The sequence below is a fragment of the Antechinus flavipes genome, chromosome 6 (assembly GCF_016432865.1).
Source record: "Antechinus flavipes isolate AdamAnt ecotype Samford, QLD, Australia chromosome 6, AdamAnt_v2, whole genome shotgun sequence".
In the NCBI taxonomy this organism is placed as follows: Eukaryota; Metazoa; Chordata; class Mammalia; order Dasyuromorphia; family Dasyuridae; genus Antechinus; species Antechinus flavipes.
Window position 1 is genome coordinate 120,620,054 of NC_067403.1, and position 20,494 is coordinate 120,640,547.

Consider the following 20,494-nt stretch of genomic DNA (forward strand, 5'->3'; position numbering starts at 1 on the left):
GACTTTCTTTGTGTGTGACTTGTGGCAGATCAATGCATCTCCCCATCCCTTGATTTTCCAGCTTGTAAAATCATAGAACTGTTTAAAAACTCAATTTTTGTATTTCCTTATACATAACTATACTCTTAATATGATTAGCAAAATAAAGATTACTTTGAGATTAGTAATTGGAAAATCTTATAGATTTTATTTCATGAATTTAAATCAGTTTATGTCCAATAATTATGCCTATCACTGTATTAAGTATTACTTTGAAGAGTAGTGAATAAAAAGCCCCCAATAACTTAGATCTTACAACTGAATTTAAAAAATTAGTTGTTAGCAGGTTAACTGAGAATCATCAGACATATAGAGTAAAGGAATTGAGTCCAAGTTCAAGCTTAGTTCAGAAGAAATAGTTCATTGCAACATGAATATTTTCATTCTATCCTCCCCTGTGTCATTACAGGTATAATAATAACAACAGTAATAAAAACAACAACAACAACAAATCCATCAGCTCTTTGAGGCCAGGGATTATTCTTTTCCCTTTTTGTATTCCAAGTATGTAGCAAAATGCCAGGGCATATGGTAGGCACTTAACAAATATTTTCTGACTGACCAATAATAGCTCACATTTATATGGCACTTTAGGGTTTACAAAACAATTTACATGCATTCACATTTGGTTCACATAACTGTTCTGTAAAATAGATGTTGTTGTTATCCCCATTTAATAGATAAGAATAGATAAGAATCTGATGTTTTAAAGAGTCAAAGAGCTTGCTTAGGGTCCTAAAATAAATATCTGAATTAGGACTTAGTCCAAAGTCTTCATGTATTTAAGTCTAACTTTGGGTCTACTACATTTAACTGTTCCTAGTTAGCATTGATGCTACATTGACTCACTGGTCAGTTGCCCTCTTTTGAACTAGTCATTGTGGAGTCATAGGAAATCACTTTTAATTCTTACTCTTTGTCACCAATGGGCTTAAGTCTGTTTTTTGTTAACAAAATAGATTCCCTGCCCAGGGAGTTTAGGTGGTACAATTCTAACTTTACATTTTCCATGACTGTATTTCTTCAACCTCTAATTTAGTTTCTCCAATGTGAAAATGAAAAAGAAATAATAGTTTATATGAGTTTGTAGTTGCTTGTACAATGACATTTGTCAGATTTCTTCATTTGTGTTGTCAGTAAATATGTGCTAGGTATTATTTTAGTGTTGGGGAAACAAAAAAAGGCAAAAGACAGTCCTCAAGGAGCTTACAATCTAATGGGGAGACACTGTGCAGGTGATAAACAGGATAAATTTGAAATAATAAAAAGAAGGTACTAGAATTAAGGTTTGGGTAAAACTCCTCATAGAAGGTAGAATTATAGTTTGGATTTGAGGGATGTCAGGGATGCCAGGACATGAGGAGAAAGAAAATTCTGGGTATGGTTCAGACATCTAGTGAAAAGAGTAGGAGACAGAAAGTGGAACATCTTGTTTGAGGAACCGCAAAAAGGCTGGATCTCAGAGTTCTTGAGGGGAATTAGATTGGAGGAGGCTATGAAGCTTTGCATGCCAAACAGAAGATTTTATATTTGATTCTGGAGGTAATAGGAAACCACCGAGTATAGCATGTTAGTTAGAGGGCTTGAGTAAAGTACAGTATGCAGTGGATAAGTGATTATTTTTTGAGCAGGTTGACAATGAATAGTAATGAATAATTTGGGAGTGCTCTGTAGAAACATTGGAAAATGGTATCTGGATGTTTTTGTGTTCAATCTACCTACTTTTACTGGTCTTTTCCACTGCCTTTTTGAGACTACTATTAGAGGAAATATCACAATACACTTAAAGGCAAAAGTCACATCTTTCTCATGGCTTTTTGTCTTACGTGATTCTTAGCCATGTCCTCTCAAATCCATTGCGGGGGTCTGTCCACTGTGCCTGTGTCCTTCCTCTCTTTTCCCTGATATTGGTTGATGTAGTTGTTGCCCTTCATTCTCGAAAAGGACCAAAATGACATCACTGTGTTACAGTTAATTTACAGTGTGTCCGACTATGACTGATCAGACCAGTATGATTCCAAAGTGCTATAGTACGGGTCAGGCACAAATAGCTCATATGAACATTTGGGATAGATTGTCTGACTTTGTGTGTCTTGCATTTCTTTTGAGCTACTTCATTTCTGCTTGCTCATAGAGCATAGCTCCTTATCTTATGAGGGCATGCCATGTTGGATGGTCTTGTGCCAATGTTTCTCATGTCATGCAATCAATTCTAAAGTTCTTAAGAGAAACCTTGAGTATGTCCTTGTATTGCTTTTTCCACAATTTTACTGACATTATGTGTACAATGTAGTACACAGGCTGTCTAATAGTTAGTCTTTATTCTTGCTATGTCCCATCTCCTTTTATATTTATATGTTCTCTTTGATGTATTTTACAAGAAATTGTACGCGACTTTTCTTTGGTAATATATTGTATTGAACTGTTTCTGCCTACCAGGCACCTCTTCAATTCTGTTTGAGCTACCCATAACTTGAATTCTTTGGGCAATGTTTTATTTCATGATTTTTAGGTCTTATAGCACCATTGAAAGAAAATAGTGTCCTTCTTTCTTTGAAAAGCCTTGGATGCTTAAGAGCACTTAGCAATTTCCCCAAAGGCAATCTGGCCAGTGTCTTATTCTTGTTAAATTTGGGTACTCAATTTGTTGCACATCTGTAGCATTAATCCAAGATATACAATCTGTAACAAGGGACCAAGTTTCTTGTGTCTTTATTCAATTGAATAGCATCATCATTTTTTTATTGTTTTTTTCTTTGTGAATCATTAGGGTACATTCTTTTTTAAAATGTATATTTTTATTTATTTCATTTAAGTACTTCTCAATTACATGTAAAATATTTAATAATATTTAAGAAATTTAGAGCTACAAATTCTCTCTCTCTCCTTCTTTGCCCCCTTCCTTGAGATGTCAATTTTATATCCTTTATGCATGTGAAGTCATGTAAAACATAATTCCATATTAGTTATGTTGCAAAAAAGATAACAGATCAAAAAAAGTACAAGAAAAAATTTAAAAGTTAAAAAAAAGTGTAATTCAATCTGCTTTCAGAGTTTATTAGTTGTAGGATGAACTCTTTTGATTGTTTATGGATCTCTTAGGAGATGCTACAATATTCTGAGCTTGATGGAATCAGCACAATGGCTTTTATAAATGGGAATATCTAGAAGACCCAAATATCTAGAGGAAATTCTTTTTCCAATTAGACTCTGCACTAGATTTTCTCCGTAAAAATGACAATCACCTGTGATCCAGGTCTTCTTAGTTTTTCCTTAATTGAAATGAATAATCAGAGTAGCATCAGTCAAAATGACCCCATTATATCTTTCAAGGAATCTTACAGTTTTTAACACAAGTATGAGAGGCGTTTAATGGGAGGAATATCTTCAGGGTATTGTTTCTCTGTTGAATTGTATGATGAATCAATAAGAAAGCATGGAAGGGTTTCTTATATATATATATATATATATATTTGTTATTATACCTCTTCAAAAATGGCATACTATGTCATCATTGCATAATACAGGGCTATCAGGTTTGGCATCATAGAACCATAGGCTCACAGATATGTTTAGAGGTAGAAGAGACATTATAAGTCATGGAACACAACCCCCTCATTTTACAGGTGAAAGAACTTAAAGGCTTATACAGCTTTGGTGATTGCTCTGTGTCACATTGCTTTTAAGAGTCTGAGGTAGGATTTAAAACCAGGTGTTCCTGACTCCAAATTCTACTGTCTACACACTAACCTGTGCTACCTTTTAATAATAATAATAATGTCAAGTAAAATGTGAGTGTATTTCTTGAGCTAGAATCAGATCAAACAAATTGATCATATATCCTTTAAAAAAATCCCAGGGCAGAAAATATTCTTTTTAAATTACTAATGAATCAACTATTGCCTTTTACAAATTTAGGGGATGTGAAATTTGGATGATGACTAACTTGTTAGATAAAATTTTTTTGGTTCCTAATTCCCTATTGTAAACTCAAGCTAATCAGTTATTATGCTTTTAAAAAATTATTATATACTTCGCAAAGGCATGCCATAGTGTAGAACAGAGCTATCAACCACATAACCTTCAGATTATAGTTCATATGTAGGCCACAATACTCCTTAATGGGGTCCAAAGAAGATTAAAATACAATTGGGAAATATTTTTAAAAACAAGTTACATGTAATAAAACATAGCTATAGTTTAATTTGTGGTTTTCTAAGCCAATATATGATTCATACAAATTCTTATGTGAATTTAGTGGTTTCTCTTTCTATGAGTTTGTCACCACTGGTAGAGACATTTTCATTTGTTGTGGGCAAACAAAAAATAAACACTTGATTACCTATCTTCCAGTGATGGACTTCTTTCATCCTAGATTGGTCCATAGGTCAAAGATACAAGGTTATCCTGGGTGTAAACTAGAAGCTTTTACATTTTTTTTACATTTTCATTTCTAGCAAGATAACTCTCCAGAACCATAATTGCAACAGGATAAAATATGGGAATAGAGCTTTAGTGAAGGGATTTAATTCTGCAAACATTAAACATATCCCATATTCTAAGCATTGTACCAGTTGGTGAGAGTACCAAGATAAGGAAAGTGCACCTACACTCAAGGAGAACTTCTTCTACAGGATCTGTTGATACTGTAATTTGTCTTTCTAAGCATCAAGGAAATTCTTGCATGCTGTTCATTGAATTGGATTTGATTTCCATACACTTGAATTCACTTATTTGGAAAAAGGCAACACACTAGATTTTTTTTTGCAATAATTTGGGAATAGCTTATGTCAAAGAAAAAAGAGAAGCAAATAATATAAAGAAACCCAAAGATGGGTTGGAAGTGGTGAGAATGGTGGTATTGCTTTAGAGAAGGAAGGAATCAAGCAGTTAAATTTATTAAGTGCCTCCTATATATCAAGCATTGTGCTGAATGCTTTACAAATATTATCTCATTTGATCTTCACTATACTTCTGGGAAATAGTTGCTGTTATTTTCCTCATTTTACAGTTGAGGAAATTGAAGCAAACAAGTTAAGTGACTTGCCCAGGGTCATTCAGCTAGTGAGTGAGTGAGGTTGGATTTGAATTTAGGACTCTTGACTCCAAGTCCAGAGTTATATGTAGCTATTCTATTTACATCTGTTGTCTTTTACATATGAAACAAAGGGAAAGCTTGAGAGTGAGGTACAAAAAGTAAATAGATTCTCTATATCATATAAATTAAGACAATTTAATTCATAAGTCTAAAATTTTAGTTTTGTAGTAAGGGTAATGTAGTCATGTAACTATTGAATGTCCAAGGCATTTGAACCTGAGTGTTCCTTATTTCACAATCTCTACTCTCTTTATTATATCACATGGCTGCCTACGTGTTTGCAAAAAGAGTAGACATTTATAAGAGAGTATACGATAGCTGTAGCAAATAATAGGGTCAGATGTTTCCAAAGTAAAGTAGATGAGTAGACAGAACTCATTCCATTTATAGATTTAATTTAATATACTGAAGGCCCATTAAAATACCACCCTAAGGATGAATGCCATGGGTAAGTATGACTTATAGATGTTGGAACTATATTATAATGAATTTTTTTTCATTAGTGAGATCTCTTTTTCAGAATGCAAAACAGGCCCATGTTATACAGAGTTTTGTGCTAAGTTGGGCTAGATTTTAATGAGGTTCTATTCAGGCTTATATTTAGAAGTGACTCTGTAAGGGTGTGTATATGTTGTGGGCCATTACATTTACCTTTAATTAGATAGATTATTTTTAGATTGTTCATTCATTATTTGTCCTTAACTTGATGGATGACACTTGAACATTTCAATGTCAGTGAGAATATTTGTAAGTCTCCCTGTAGGTAATGTTGTTAGTCATTTGTTCTATTCTATAATTTCCATGAAAGCAAATATGTTGATTTGTACTAAAGCACCAAGGTGGGATGGAGGCGGGGGTGGGAGGAGAGAGAGAGTGTGAGAGTGAGTGTTGGAATATCTCACAATTATCCCTTACTCAGCTAATATTAAGTTTATATGACTCCTGTAGGGGACAATCACTTAATCATTCTATGCCCTGGATTTCACAGTCTCTTAAATAAGTAAGGACTCTCTACGTTGTACTAAGTCTTGTTTGTATGCAGTTAGGGGAAAAGAGAAACTGATAAGAGTTTTGTTCATTGAGCTGCTTCCCACAGAGAAGGTATCAGCTTTAACTTTTTAAAAATTCTTTACTGCCCTAATACAGAAATCAGCCAAACCATAACTTAGTCCTAATTCTGAAGTACACAGATCCATGATTCCTTCTCTTTGTCAGCCACTGCCTTGCCTTCTCTTTTCATTATTCTATCTGTGCATTTATTGCATGTCTTCTTGTTATAATGTAAACTCCTTGAGAATAGAGATTGTTTTTAGAAAAATTATTTTTCCCTGTATCCTCTGCCTTTAGAGCACATATAGAAAGCATTAATAAATACTTGCCAATTGATAGTATTTCTTCTTGCCTGTAGCCTTAACGTTAAAAAATAAATTATTTTTAATATAGTTTAAAAGATGGATACTGTAATCATGCTGAATAGATTAGTGGATGTTTTTCAATGTCAACATTTTTTAGACTTGCATAAAGTTTATTTAGTTCATATGTCAACCATGGTCTACTCTGGGCTTAAATTTGGATGAACACTTCTTCCTGAGTGCCTGGAATTTATTCTAGTGAGTCCATTTAAAAATAACCACAATACAATTTAAATGCCTCTTATAAATTTAGTAATTGGGCTAAATAATAATTTTTGCATTATTCATTCTGATACATATGCTTTATTGTATTCAGCCACATTTGTGCTGCTCCTATTTCTCAATGTTTTTCCTCAAGGCATACTGGCATAGAGTTCAAGGTTACCTCTAGCCTGTTAATAGCTGGAATTATTACTGAGAACTCTATTTCCTACTTAGTCCTCTAATCACTGTCCTTCACTGTCTTTCTGTCATCTTTTATTTGCCAAATGTGCAACACAATCCTCTCATCTCCATTTCATAGGACAGGTTGACAGGCTGTAAGAAACTAAGTCATTTACACACAAGATGGAGTAGGTTAGTTGGGATTTCTTTTTCCTAGGCTCAGATTTAACCAATTCATCAATGTCCTTGCCCTATAGAAGAGATTCTAATATTGATTTGGATGAAAAACTGCCCCTGATATAATTTTTAAAAATATGACTCAAATATATTTGCTGAATTGTAATGCTTTAGATAGTTTTACATTATAATTGTTCTACAGTAATAATTTTCATTTTTATATTTTATACATACATATATATATATATATGTCCTTTACTCCTGAATTTCTTGCCTCTTTGTACTCTTGCTATTCATGCTTTGAGTTATTTGACTTTGAGTTAACTCAACCATCTATCCCTTCCACTCTGTTCAAGTGGTACTGAATTGTGATGGAGGAAGTCACACGATTTTATTGGAACCTCTGTGGGAAGCAGCTCAATGCACAAAACTCATATCAGTTTTTTTTTTCCTAATTGAATACAAACATGACTTAGTACAATGTAGAAAGTCCTTACTTATTTAAGAGATTGTGAAATTGAGGGCATAGAAAGATTAAGTGACTCTCTAAGGTTTCTAAATTTTATAAATAATAAAAATTATAAAATTTATAAATAAATCCCTATATTGTAGTGTTGCTATACAAATAACATTGCCTTCATTTAACAGATAAGGAGACTTAGTTAGACTCAAGGAGAATAAGAGCTTTATTCATGTGAATGTCACGTGAAGTCTTCTGACTTGGGCAGCTGGGTGGCACAGAGGTAGGCAAGTCACTTTAACACTATTTGTCTCAGTTTACCTCATCTATAAAATGAACTAGAGAAGGAAATGGCAAACCAAGAAAGCTGCAATTGGGCTTATAAAGAGTCATACATAAATGAAATACTCAACAAGAACCACATCTGACCATCTGACTCTAGAACCAATGTTCTCTTTCTTGGCCCCATGCTGCCTTTCATTAAAACAATTTTATCCCTGAGACAAACTATAAGCAGTTATAGTCCCATCATGGCAGTTAATTTCCAGGCTTTGATTTTCAGAGGACTTTAGTTTGGAACAAATATATTTATATGTCTATTTTTTAAAAGGCCAAAAAAAAAAACTGAATGTAAAATGAATTCAGAAACCCTATGAAAGAAGTCGTGTGTCTCAAAACAGGAAAATTGCTATGGAACCCACACGCTGTATTTTAAAATGAATGTTCTTTTGCAAAAGCCTTAGATATAACTTCTTTGTATCCACTTAGAAAACCAAAAACACATCCTATTGCTCATGTGGCCAATTATTCCTAATATTTCTCTTCTAAAAGTAGCAATGAGGGTTCTGTTACTGGTTTCATCTTTTGTCTGAAAACTGTGGGAGTTCCAAGTTCTAAATTGTTTGAAGTGATCAGGCTGATTTTAAAAAATATCTGCGTATGTATATGTATGTTTCCACACACACTCATATGTGTATGCATACATATGTAATATGTACATATGTAGTTCTCATGGCATGCTTGAAATGGGGAGGGGAATGTGTTTTTGCCTAAGTTATTCAACCTGGGGCACTTATTATAAATTATTTGCCATAGCAGTATGGTGGCAGCAGCAGGAGCTTGATAGGAGTTTATAATGTTTCTAGTTTTCTTGTATCTATTATGCCTTAGAGAAGCTTAACCTTGATGGTGGTATTTGAGGTAGTTCCATTGAAGAAATGATAAGTGTCTGTGTCCTTGCAAACCCAGTGCTGGCTTGCAAACCCTTTAATTAATGTTCTAGTTTTTTAATGATTCCTTATCCTTAAAGTATTTCACAGATATCAGTATTTCTCAGCTGTTTAAAAAGTATGCTAAGACAATGTTGATTATGGGAATGAGAACATGTTTCTTTCTTCACAATATTAAAGGCTTGAGGTTTTCCCAAGTTATCATCTCTGAGCTGATATCAATTTTTTCCCTTTCCAATTTATACCTTATAGCTAATAAGTTCTATATCCTTTTGTCCTCTACTTCTGAATTTCCTGCATCTTTGTATTCTTGCTCTTCATGCTTTGAGTTATTTGACTTTGAGTTAACTCCACCATCTATCCCTTCCACTCTGTTCAAGTGGTACTGAATTGTGATGGAGGAAGTCACAAAACTTTATTGGGTCAGCTACAAATAAGTATTCCTTAGCTTCCTAAAGGCAACCCTACTTTTCATTCCTAAATTATTCCCTATGGAATTTCATATAATGGCTATTTCAGAGTTCCCTATTTTCCTCCAGTCTTCTATGTTACCTTCTCCCTAATGCTTCCCAGCAGAAGAGCTTATCTCATACATCACTGCCTTGAGCTTCCTCTTTTCTATTTTATAATCCTTTCTCACTATCCTCCATTCTCTCTAATATTCCAATCTGTAATGAATAATTTGATGTTTCTCAAGACCAAGGACAACATCTCTGTGATCTTGTCCCCTCTTCTCTGGAAGATTTTGGGATCACCTCCCCCAATTAATCACCTCTTCACCTTAATCTTTAATCTCTAACTAACTAGTGGTTCTTTCTTTTCTGTATATGGACATGTGTGGACAGCTTCCATCCTTAAAACCTGGTCCTGTATTTTCCTTCTCTTTCACAGTCAAAATGCTGTAAAAAACCTGCCTCCAATGGCTTCCTCTTTTTCCTCATGTTCCTCACTTGGTATCTTGTTTCTGATCTCATTTCTCAATTGAAATTTCAGTGTCATAGTTATTAAAGATCTCTCAATGGGGAAACTTTTCTCAACCTAAATCTTTTTTGTCTCTGTAAAATTTGACATTATGGGTCTCTCTCTCTCTCTTTTAATTACTGTATATTCTTTCCTCTCTGTGTTTTTGTAAAATTTGTTTTCCTGGTTCTTCCTCTACCTTTCTGCCCACTTCTTTTTCATTTGGCACCTTGTAGATGCATCAAAAATATCTTTTGGTTGATCAAAGAGGCCTTATTAGATGTTCAATGTGCATTCCTATTGATGGGCTTCTATCAAGCTCTTAATAAATACTTATTGATTGAATCTTAAGTCAGTCTTAGGCTGTTCATACTGGAGTAGGATTAGATAATGTGCTGTGTAGCCAGGAAGGCCCAGGTTGAAGAACTGTTTTGTGATTCTAGGGTATCACTTAATTTAGCTTCACTTCTCCCATTTGTTAAAATGGGATGATATTAAAAGCCACTTCATAAGGCTTTTGTGAAATTCAAATGAGATAAGTGTTTTACTTATATTATCTCATTTGAGATTTGAATTGTTGTGATTTGGAGATATAATATTTTATATTTTATATACATGTTATTTTCCTTGGTAGAATGTAAGAATTTGCCCTTAAGGGCAAAAACCATTTTGTTTTTTATAGTTTTATCATCTTGCACATAAAAGGCCCTTAATCATCATCACAATAGGTAATAATGACTAAGGTTTGTATAGCACTTTAAGGTTTACAAAATACTTTACAAATATCATCTCATTTTGTCTTTATGTCAACCTGAGAGGTAGTTGCTATTTATTATTCCTGTTTTACTTATGAGGAAGCTGAAGCAGATAGTCACCAAATGACATGATCAGGGTCACAAAGCTAGTAAGTGTCTGAGGTTGTATTTGCATTTAATGACTTCATATCCCACTCTCTATCAAGCACCACTATCTGCTTACTGATGATTGTTTTGTATTAAAGCTTTTTAAATTGGAACAGTTGAAATGAAAGAAAAACAAGTTAACTGCTCCCTTTCTTTCTCCTAACAGTATATATGAAGAATATCTCTTCTTCACTTCAACCCTGTTTTCCTTTTCCCTTTCACTCTGGTTCCTCTCCTATCTGGAGCTCTGTGTGACCTCCAAGAAGCCCTTATTGCTCCAGTGAGTGGCAGAGAGCCTCAATCATTGTGCTGGAGCAGCTTTATCCCTTTTATACTGCAAATAGTACTCAAAGTGGGATGGAATGCTCCAAATATTGGTGAGCCTTCAGTATGGTTTCAGGCTGCTATAATGCAGGCCTCGGCAGAAAGCAAGATGCTGAGTGTTGAGCTTACCTTACCTGTTACATTGCTCATCTCTCACTTGATTGTTTATTCTCATTGTCATTAATCATTCCAAAGACAGATCTTTGCTTCACTTTGGACCACTTGGATTTAAACCATCTGTAGTTCTATAGTCTACTCATCTTGTAATTTATTCATAACAAATATAATTTCTAGTGGCTTAATTTTAACTGTCCTTAGTTAAGGGAATAAAGTAGGGATAGCTACAAGGTATTCATTTTTATGCTAGAAAATGTCATGAGTACCCCGGCACTGTTTTCATTTCCTGTGATTAAGGATATAGGAGTTTCCAAAGGAACCATGGTTTATTTACATGAGACAGCAGTTATCTCTAAAAATGTCTGCCAGGTTGAGTTTCTTTCTGGGGTTTGGCACACAAAATCTGGTATTTTGTTTTCTAATGTTTTCCAACCAGAAAGATACTATTGCCTTTTCTTTTACAGTAGCTGGTAGGTTTGGGTAGTTGCATCTGAATCGTAGGGAAGAGATTCTCTTGTGGGTCTCTCTTATTACTGTGTGTGTGTGTGTGTGTCTGAGAGAGAGGAGGTGTGCAAATGGGGAAAAGGTGAAGAGGGAAGGAGGGGGAGAAGGGAGAGAGAGAGAGAGAGAGAGAGAGAGAGAGAGAGAGAGAGAAATATGTCTTATGGACACCTTGTCCATATTGGTAGTTCTTTCCATAGCATCTTTTTCTCCCCATCCTCATTCATTTAGCCTATTTATATTTTGGAATTATGGGTAAAGCCCTTAAAACACCATTAAGGAAGAATTTTTAAAGAATAATTCATTCTGAAAGAGTGCAAATAATACAAATAGGCATAATATCTGCTATGTAGATTGAAATATTTTCAAGCAGGAAGAGTTATCGTTAGCTACATTTGGAGTTTTGTTTTGCTTTATAACAGATTAAGTTCAGCAACAAATTCCATCTGGTCAGAACTCCATAGCTGCCTCTTGATTGGTTACATTGAGACTTCATGGGAGTGTCCTTCAAATTGCTCTTCCCAGCATATTTTCATCTCCAGCAGAAAGTCGGGATGGGGGAGAGGAGACCCTCTCATTGTTTCCATTTGCACCCAACATGCAAAACATAGGTCTAAATTTTTAATTAGCCAAGTGAGTGCTGAAAAGGAAAAGCTCTGTAACAAGACTGGGTACGCAGCTGGGCTCTGTTGCCATGACGACGGGTCCAGCAGGCTGCCAGCTTAGCATGTCAATGGGCAATACAGAGAGAGAGAGAGAGCTTTGAAACAGTGCCTGCTCATCACAATGCGATTGGTCACGCCTCTGTTGTCTTTGTGTGAGCTGGTGGATGATGGGTAAGACCTAGAGTGAATGCTCAGTTTGTCTCAAGGCTGCAATGAGGTAATGCTTCTGGATCTTTGGGGATTATAAGCTCCTGCCTCCAAAAGACTGCTGCAGTCTAGAGTATTTACCTTCCTATTTTTAATTAAGTATTGATGGTTACATGCTTAAGAATCTTTACAAGTACCTTTTCTCATTCATTTATGTATGGGTGTATGTGTCTTAGATAATATTACACATATATGGATGTGTCTTATGGACATACTCATATGTGTGTTTGTATATTTATATATGTGTATGTGTGTGTGTGTATGTATATATGTATGTATAAGCTTATATTGTGAAAAAATGTAACCCACCATAGTTGTCATTCTGCTTTTGGTCAGTAATTCATCTTAGATTCCTGTGGATCATTGATAGTACCATGGATAAATGGTACTCTAGTGAGGAACATTTAGGTTAGATTAAACAAGGTTGTTTTTCAGAAAGATTTTTGGTGTTGATTGCCTTTTAAATTCTTAAAGGTAAGTTACTGACAGTGGGCAAAAAGGGAGATTGTAAACATTTTATATTTGCTTTGTCATCAAGGTGGAAACCATTTTTGGTTCCTTGCTTTTGGATGGTTACATTTTGGGTATACCTCTCTTCCCTCCCTCCCAGTAGCCCTGCCTCAAGTGATGGTAATACTGAACTTAGCTTTTCTTTAATTGAACACAATGCCTGGCTGCCCTGAAATCATCTGCTTGATAGTGGCATTTTAAATCTGTGGTTTTAATCAGAAGCGGCATTGATTACATAGATAATGTAATGACAGTAAAATGTAATGTAAATGTAATGACTGTAAAAAAAAAAAAAAAAAACTAAGAAACAATCATAGACTGTTTGTGAAGCAAATGCACTGAAGTGATGATGTAACAAAGGAATGTGGACTGAGATCCATATCTAGACATAGCACTGTTTCATGTCAGGCTGGATCTGTCACTTTTTGCCCCAGCTTCTTGGGGTTCCTTTATCAGGGCTCCCAGATACTTTGAGAACAGGAATAGAGTGCCCAGTGCCCTTGTGGCCTTAAAGGGTTTTCAACATATGTTGAGTTGCCCAATAGTTTGAGAGAAACTTAGCCATTGGGATGGTTTGGTTCTCTGTGCCCTAAATGAAAGCATGTGAGTTAGCCAAAGATAATCTGACATGTCACCAGCACTCTGTATTTACTTCACAAGCAGTTCATAAAAATTTATAAGTCTTTACATTTGTAAATAAAGAATAAAAACACCTTTAACAATGAGGTGTGTCTTCTGCTACTGCTGTGGCGTATATGTTGAACTCTTCCAGCTACCTTGTGATACATGAAATCCAGCCATAGTCATGTGGTTGGAATTGGGTGATTGTGGAGTTCCAGTTACCATGTGATTCAAGGAATTCAGGGTGGCCGGCGGGACCAGCTGGGATTCGGTCTTTGGCTGTTGACTTAGTCCATCCTATAATCTTAAAGGTATTTAAAATTTGTTTGAATTTTGTTTTGGGTGGGTTTGGGATTTTTTTTTTGGCAATTATCTTTGGGAGGAGTGAAAATATCACAGTATATAAATAAAAAAAATTTAATAGATAGAAAAATCAATGAAGTTAAAAAAGTTATGATGATGGGATCTTAACTTTCATCAACATGTTGATTTAGTCATGTTGTAACGTATATGCCAAAGCAAAATTTTCTGTTTGGTGGACTGATCAAATTGTCCCCAGTATCAGTAGAAGAGAGGCCTTTTTCTTCAAAAAAGTCATGTGTAGTAGAAAAGAATGAGGAGGAATCAGAAGGACCTATTTTTGAATGCAGCTACTCTTAGCTGCTGTATGGCTATGGGCATTTATTTAACTTTCCCTCTGTCTCCCATTTCCTCATAAGAGGAAGTAGCCTACTCTCTGACTAGGCTACTTAAAACTGGAAATCCCATGATGTTATGGTTGGGAATCTTGTAAGCATAGAGAAACATTTGTCAAAAGAAGACACTTTCTTTTTCAGACTATTATGCTTTTTCTTCTTTGCTTCCCTGGGATGGATAAAAGGGGAACTATACTGGAATTGGAAAATATTGACGGACTTGGAAACAAGGAGAAATCCAAGTTTCAATCTCCTTACTATATGTGTCACCATGGACAAATCACTATACCTTCATTTGTAAATCTCTAATTCTTTCCATGCTGTAAATACTTAGTAAAATACTCTCTTGATTGATTATAAAATGGGGGATACTGGGGCACCAAGTACTTGTCTTATAGGTTAGAAATGAAATTAAAATGAAATGATGTATTATATAAAATACTTTGGAAACATTACAATATTACATATAAAAATTTTACAGGATTACATGTAAAAATGCACAGCAAAATAACAAACATTATAGGAGAGTTACTCATTAGTAATTTTACCACCAATTACTTTTATTTTCTTTTAAGAATAGAAATTGCTTCAAGAACAGGACATGCAGACAAAGACTATAGAAATTACATTCAAATTAAACCAATTTTTAAAGTGATATATTTGCTGGTATTTATAATCAGCTTCTTCTTTGCCTAAATCCTTTAACAAGATTGAGAGTTTATAAATTTTTAGCATTTGAGTAGTGATGTAGTTGATGCAGTGAGTAAAAGTTGGACCTGGATTTAGAAAGATCCAAATTCAAATCTAATTGAATGACCCTGAACAAATTACTTAATGAACTGCCTCAGTTTCCTTCTCTGTAAAATAGGCCACCTCCCAGAGGCAAAGATCAAATAAGATGTCTGTAAAATACATTGTGAACATTAAAGTATTATAAAATACTAAATTTTTATTATTACTTGCGTAACAATTATTATGTGCAAAACATGGGAAAAGGTATTTTGGGGTGGTTTAGTTTTTCAGCCATATTTTATTCTTTGTGATGCTATTTGGGGTTTTCTTGGCAGAGATACTAATTTTACACATGTAGAGTTAAATGACTTGCCCAAAATCACAGAGCTATCAAGTATCTGAGGCTACATTTAAACTAAAGAAAATTATTCTTCTTCACTCCAGGTCCAGCTCTTTAATCCACTTCACCACCTAGTTAGCTGCTCAACTTTGCTGAGGCAGTAAACTGGTTTGAAAACTCTTTCAAGGTAGCAATCTTTAGTTTGATCTTAAGTTAGGACATCCCATAACAGGGATAAACATGAGGATTAACTTTTGATATAGAGCTTTATTAATAGGTTTCTGGGCAGGTGCCAATATTTCCATATCTTACTTTAATTTCAAATATTATCACTTGAGACTAGTAAAGGGTTTTCCTTAATGTGCTACTGATAACACTGATAGCTTGTAAAATTTCCACAAGCTTTAATAGAGGACCAAGGCACAAATTCAGTTTTTAAAGAATTCAGCTATTTAAAGAGTGCAAAATTGCTTTTCTTTTTTTTCTCATTTAAGTTTTGTGAAATATATTTCCCCCAATTACATGTTAAAACAATTTAAAAATATTTTTTAAAGCTTTGAGTGCCAAATTCTCCCTTCCTTCTTTCCTTCCTCCCTCCCTCTCCTCCTCCTTCCCTGTGATGGTAAGCAATCAGATATGTTATACATATACAGTCATATAAAACATACAAAATTACTTTTCTGGAAAAAAAACAGACATATCAAAATAGCTTTAAAATTGTGAGAAAAAATGCCAACATAAATTATATATTTGGTAATTATCACAGCATGAAGCTTACAAATATTTAGTACTACAAAACTTTGAAGTTCATTTAAATGAGAAGAAGAAAATTGGATATCCTGATGACATCTAAAAGTTAATTTTATGTAGTAATAAGCTCACCATTTTGTGGAGATTGTTGTTCTGAATTGGTGATTTTCATTGATGTAGAGGCTGAATCCCAAGATAAAAACACCCACTACCAATAGAGATCAACAGCTCACCTCTAACTGGTAGCTTTAGAATTGTTTGGGGGATGGAAAGGTTAACTAATCTTGAATCCACCTTTCTACATTGTTCTGTTAATCAACTGCTCACTTCTTTTACAACTTCAGCTATGGAGTTTCTCCCACCACATTCCTTGTCCATTCCTGTTTCTATGCCACTGGAAGAAACTGCACAATGGTAATGACCAGATCCACTGCCGATTTATATTATCCAGTTTCAACTGGGTTTTTAATGATGCATGCCTATGATGCCTTCTTAATTGATCTATTTATAGCAACTTAGAATACCTCCTCCTTTTCAACAGAGTATCTCCCCTTCTACTATATTATTAAAAAACACATTCATTCCTTCTCTCACATTCCCTTTATTTCACGTCTTCATTGAAGACCAATCTTTTTGCTTAGTGCTTTTAATTTTTTTTTCCCAACTATCGCCCCTGGAATTTTGCCTTTTCTATTAATATTCTCTCTCTCTCTCTCTCTCTCTCTCTCTCTCTCTCTCTCTCTCTCTCTCTCTCTCTCTTTCATCTCTTCTTCTTCCTCCTTCCTCTTCTTTTCTCTTCTCCCAGTTTTTAGTCTCTCTTTATTGACTTTTCTTTTCAAACTGCATACATGGTTAAATCTTGCCCATCTTTATAAACACTTCACTAGAACTCTTCTGTCTATCCCCTCAAGCCTTCCATTTATGTTTCTATTCCCTTTGAAGGCCACTCAGAAAATACTCTATAGCTTCTACTTCCTCACCTCCCACTCATTTTGCAGTGCTCCTTGACTTGGTTTTTAGCAATTCAATTGAAATGATTTGCTCCAAAGTCAACAGTGATCTTTCTTTTATCTTCTTCTTTTTCAAGTGAAAAAGTATTTATTATTAAGCACCTACTATATATGTATTAGGTATTGTGCTGAGCTTTACAAAGTACAAAGAAAGACCCCTATCCCAAAAGAAAATAAAAAGCAATGATCAAGGTCTCTGGAAATTGGATTTGGAATTAGGAAGACCTGAGCTCAAATACTTCCAATTTTGCTATATGACCCTGGACAAAGCCCTTGACCTTTCTTAGCCTTAATTTTTTTTATCTGTAAAGTGGGGGTAATAATAGGTTGGTAAATGTTTAGCAACTGACCTGGAAAAAGGGGATTGAGTGCCATGCGGCACGCGCGCGCGCACACACACACACACACACACACACACACACACACACTTTTAAATGCATTAACACTTAAGTTTGGAAGTCCACAAAACAATAAACCAAAGCCTGATTTGTGAGGATGGTGGATTTCTGAGGTTAATTGCTCACATTGGAAATTTTACACTCTACTTCAAGCAGGCTAAAGTGGGCTCTAGCATTAAATAATCCCCTGCCTATTTCACAGGGTTGTCAAGAGTAATATTTGTAAATATATAAAATTATATTTGTAAAGTGCTTCGCAAACCTTAAAGTACTATATAAATTCTGACTATTTGCTTTAAGTGCTATTCTGGCTTATTTGCTATAAAAGTCAGTTTTTAATAAAGTTTGCTTCTAAGGACAGTTATGGTGCAGCTAAGAGGCATAGTGGATAAAATGACAGTCCTGGAGTCAGGATACTTGAGGTTAATTCCAGAATACTGATTAACTGTGTGATTCTGGGCAAGCCTGTTTGCCTCAGTTTTCTCATCTGAAAAATAAATTGGAGAAGAAATTGGCAAACTACTACTGTATATTTGCTAAGAACACCCCAAATGAGGGCCATGAAGAGTCAAATATGACTTAAACATCAAATAACATGTCAAAAATTAACTCATTGTCATGGGTAAAAGTCATAATTGATTCATATTGGTATGAAACCTCTTACTATTTTGACAACAAAATGTAGAAAACACTTAATGTTTTGAACTTTCTACCTTAATTAAGAGGTATATCAATCAACAACCAAATTTGCTAAGTACTTACTGAGAATAAAAAGAAAACTTAAAACAGCTTCTTCCTTCAAAGAGTTTCCATTCTAATTCAGTGGTTGCATCTTGTCTAGCTGCTTTTGAAAGCAAACTTTGAGCCTACCACATATCTTTGTGATGGGCCTTCCTCCCTGCAAAGATAGCGGAACGATTATTATTTAGGCCCTGGGAAGTTGTTCTGCTAGACAAACTTTCTGTCTTGAGAAGAAGAGAAATTACTGTTAAAATTACTAATGCGAGTGCGAGGGTCATGCCTCAGTTTTACTTTTGTTATTCTAGCCTGTGATAATGATTAGTAAGTTGGGGGCTAAGAGAATAGAGATATTTAGAAGGGCAGCAAAGCAAGGGTAAAGAAAAGAAAATTTGGAACAGAAATATAAATATTATTTAGAGGTAACCATCTTGTGAGCCAACATATTTAAATTGTGAAGACTATATGATCAATTAATTATGTTTTTTTTGAGATCTAATTAAATATGCAGAAATATTTCAGATGAACGGGAGGAAGAAGGAGGAGACAATGGTGGATGGTACAAAAGAAATATTATATATCCCTGGCCTCAAGCATTTTAAAATATGGTTCGGGAAAAAGACTTGATACAATATGAAATAGATGACACATCTACCCCCAACCCAAAAAGATGAAGTTAATTTTCAAAAGTAATGTACAAGACACCACATAGAAATGTTTGGTGAAAAGCTTATTAGTATGGCAAAATATATTGCCATTCAAGTGAAAAGTGAAAGAGAATTCTAGTAGAAGTATCATTGGAAGCTAAATTTATTATAGGAAGTCTCTCACTTAGAATTGGGTTGTTAGAGAAGTTCATTTTAAAGTCGACTATTTTGAACCAGGGGCATTTTCTTAAGGAACTACAAAAGCTAGTTTTAATCCATAATAAAACAGAAACAACAATGTCTTTTAATTATATAAAAAAGCATTATTAAAAGCATAGTGATTTTTAAAAAATGAAAATAAAGTGGAATAAGATAGTTTGTATTCATCCATTTTCTAAATGAGGAAGTTGGGCTTGATAATCAAATATCCCTCATCTTCAAATTTAAAATTTGGTGATCTTGAACATCACCTTATCATATACGTAGTTCAGTTCAATAAGGTTTAGAATAGGTACTTTGTGTAGAGCATAGTATATTAGATGCTATGGATACAAAGACAAAAAAACCCATAATCACTAAATACTATTTTATAGAATTTAACTTCCACTTAGTTGGGAGGTATCAAATACAGTATTTATAAAGGGAACAAAACAGGTAAAGTATTTATACAAGAAACACAATCTTAAGCACATTGGGGACAGATCAAACATTATTACCAAGAGTGGGGAGAGAAGGGAAATGAGAAAAGATTTGCCCAACACAGTGGTTACAAAACTTTGTGGCCTCTGGACCTTTTTACATTTTTAAAAATTATTGATGTTGTGGTCCCCCCAGAGCATTTGTTTATGAGGGTTATATATTGATCAGTTTTTACTTCATTATAAATTAAAACATCTTAATATTATTATGAAAATAATTGGACCTTTCAGCTGTCTCTGTCACTGAAAGGGATTCCCAGATATTCCTGACCATTGTAGGTCTATAACTAACATCTGAAACAAACATTGTAGGGAAAATAGGATATTTCTAAGGGAATTAGGCATGAGACTGCCTTGAGGAGAGGAAGGCGGGTGGAGGATTAAATGCCAAGATCAGAGAACAATTAGTATGGTTGGAACACAGTGTATAAAAGAATAAAATAATTTGAATTTGGAGGTGAAGGTTGGTGCAAGATTGGAGGGTCATGCTTTTTAAATGCCATGCTGAGGAATTCGGGTTGTATCCTGTTGGGTGAACAGGTGCTACAAGGTTATTGAGTACAAGAATAGACATGGTTAGAACTTTGGTACCTGCATATGGAGTGAAAGGCGGGGAGAGGGGCTGGCAGCAAGAGACTAATCAAAAGGCAGTCATTATAGTTGAGGTAAGAGACTTCAAGAGTCTAGTAGTAAAGGCCACAAGAGAGAGAGATCATGGAGGCAGAATTGACAAAATTTGGCAATTAATTGGATATGGATAATGAGAGAGAGTCAGGAATGATTCAGGTGTCATGAAACTAGATGACTGTAAGAGTGTGGTTGTGCAAGGATGTTAGGGAGAGGTGTGTATTTAGAAAGGTAATGATTTTTGACATGTTGA

General features: G+C 34.7%; 1 protein-coding gene across 9 annotated transcripts in view; it reads left to right on the forward strand.

Annotated features, from left to right (window-relative positions):
- Nucleotides 1-20,494, forward strand: part of STOX2 (storkhead box 2) — a 151,120-nt gene that overhangs the window by 44,160 nt on the left and 86,466 nt on the right. Inside the window, exon 1 of one of the 9 annotated variants that reach the window (XM_051966059.1) lies at nt 11,972-12,485. The exons of 2 other annotated variants lie outside the window; for them this stretch is intronic. Coding sequence is in view for 1 of the 7 variants with exons in the window: in XM_051966062.1 (XP_051822022.1) it covers nt 12,481-12,485 (5 nt within the window). In the remaining 6 variants the exon portion in view is untranslated. Of the gene's footprint in view, nt 1-11,971; nt 12,549-12,615; nt 13,918-20,494 lie in introns of those variants that run through there. 6 more of the 9 variants (XM_051966062.1, XM_051966060.1, XM_051966061.1 and 3 more) reach the window with 6 other exon arrangements.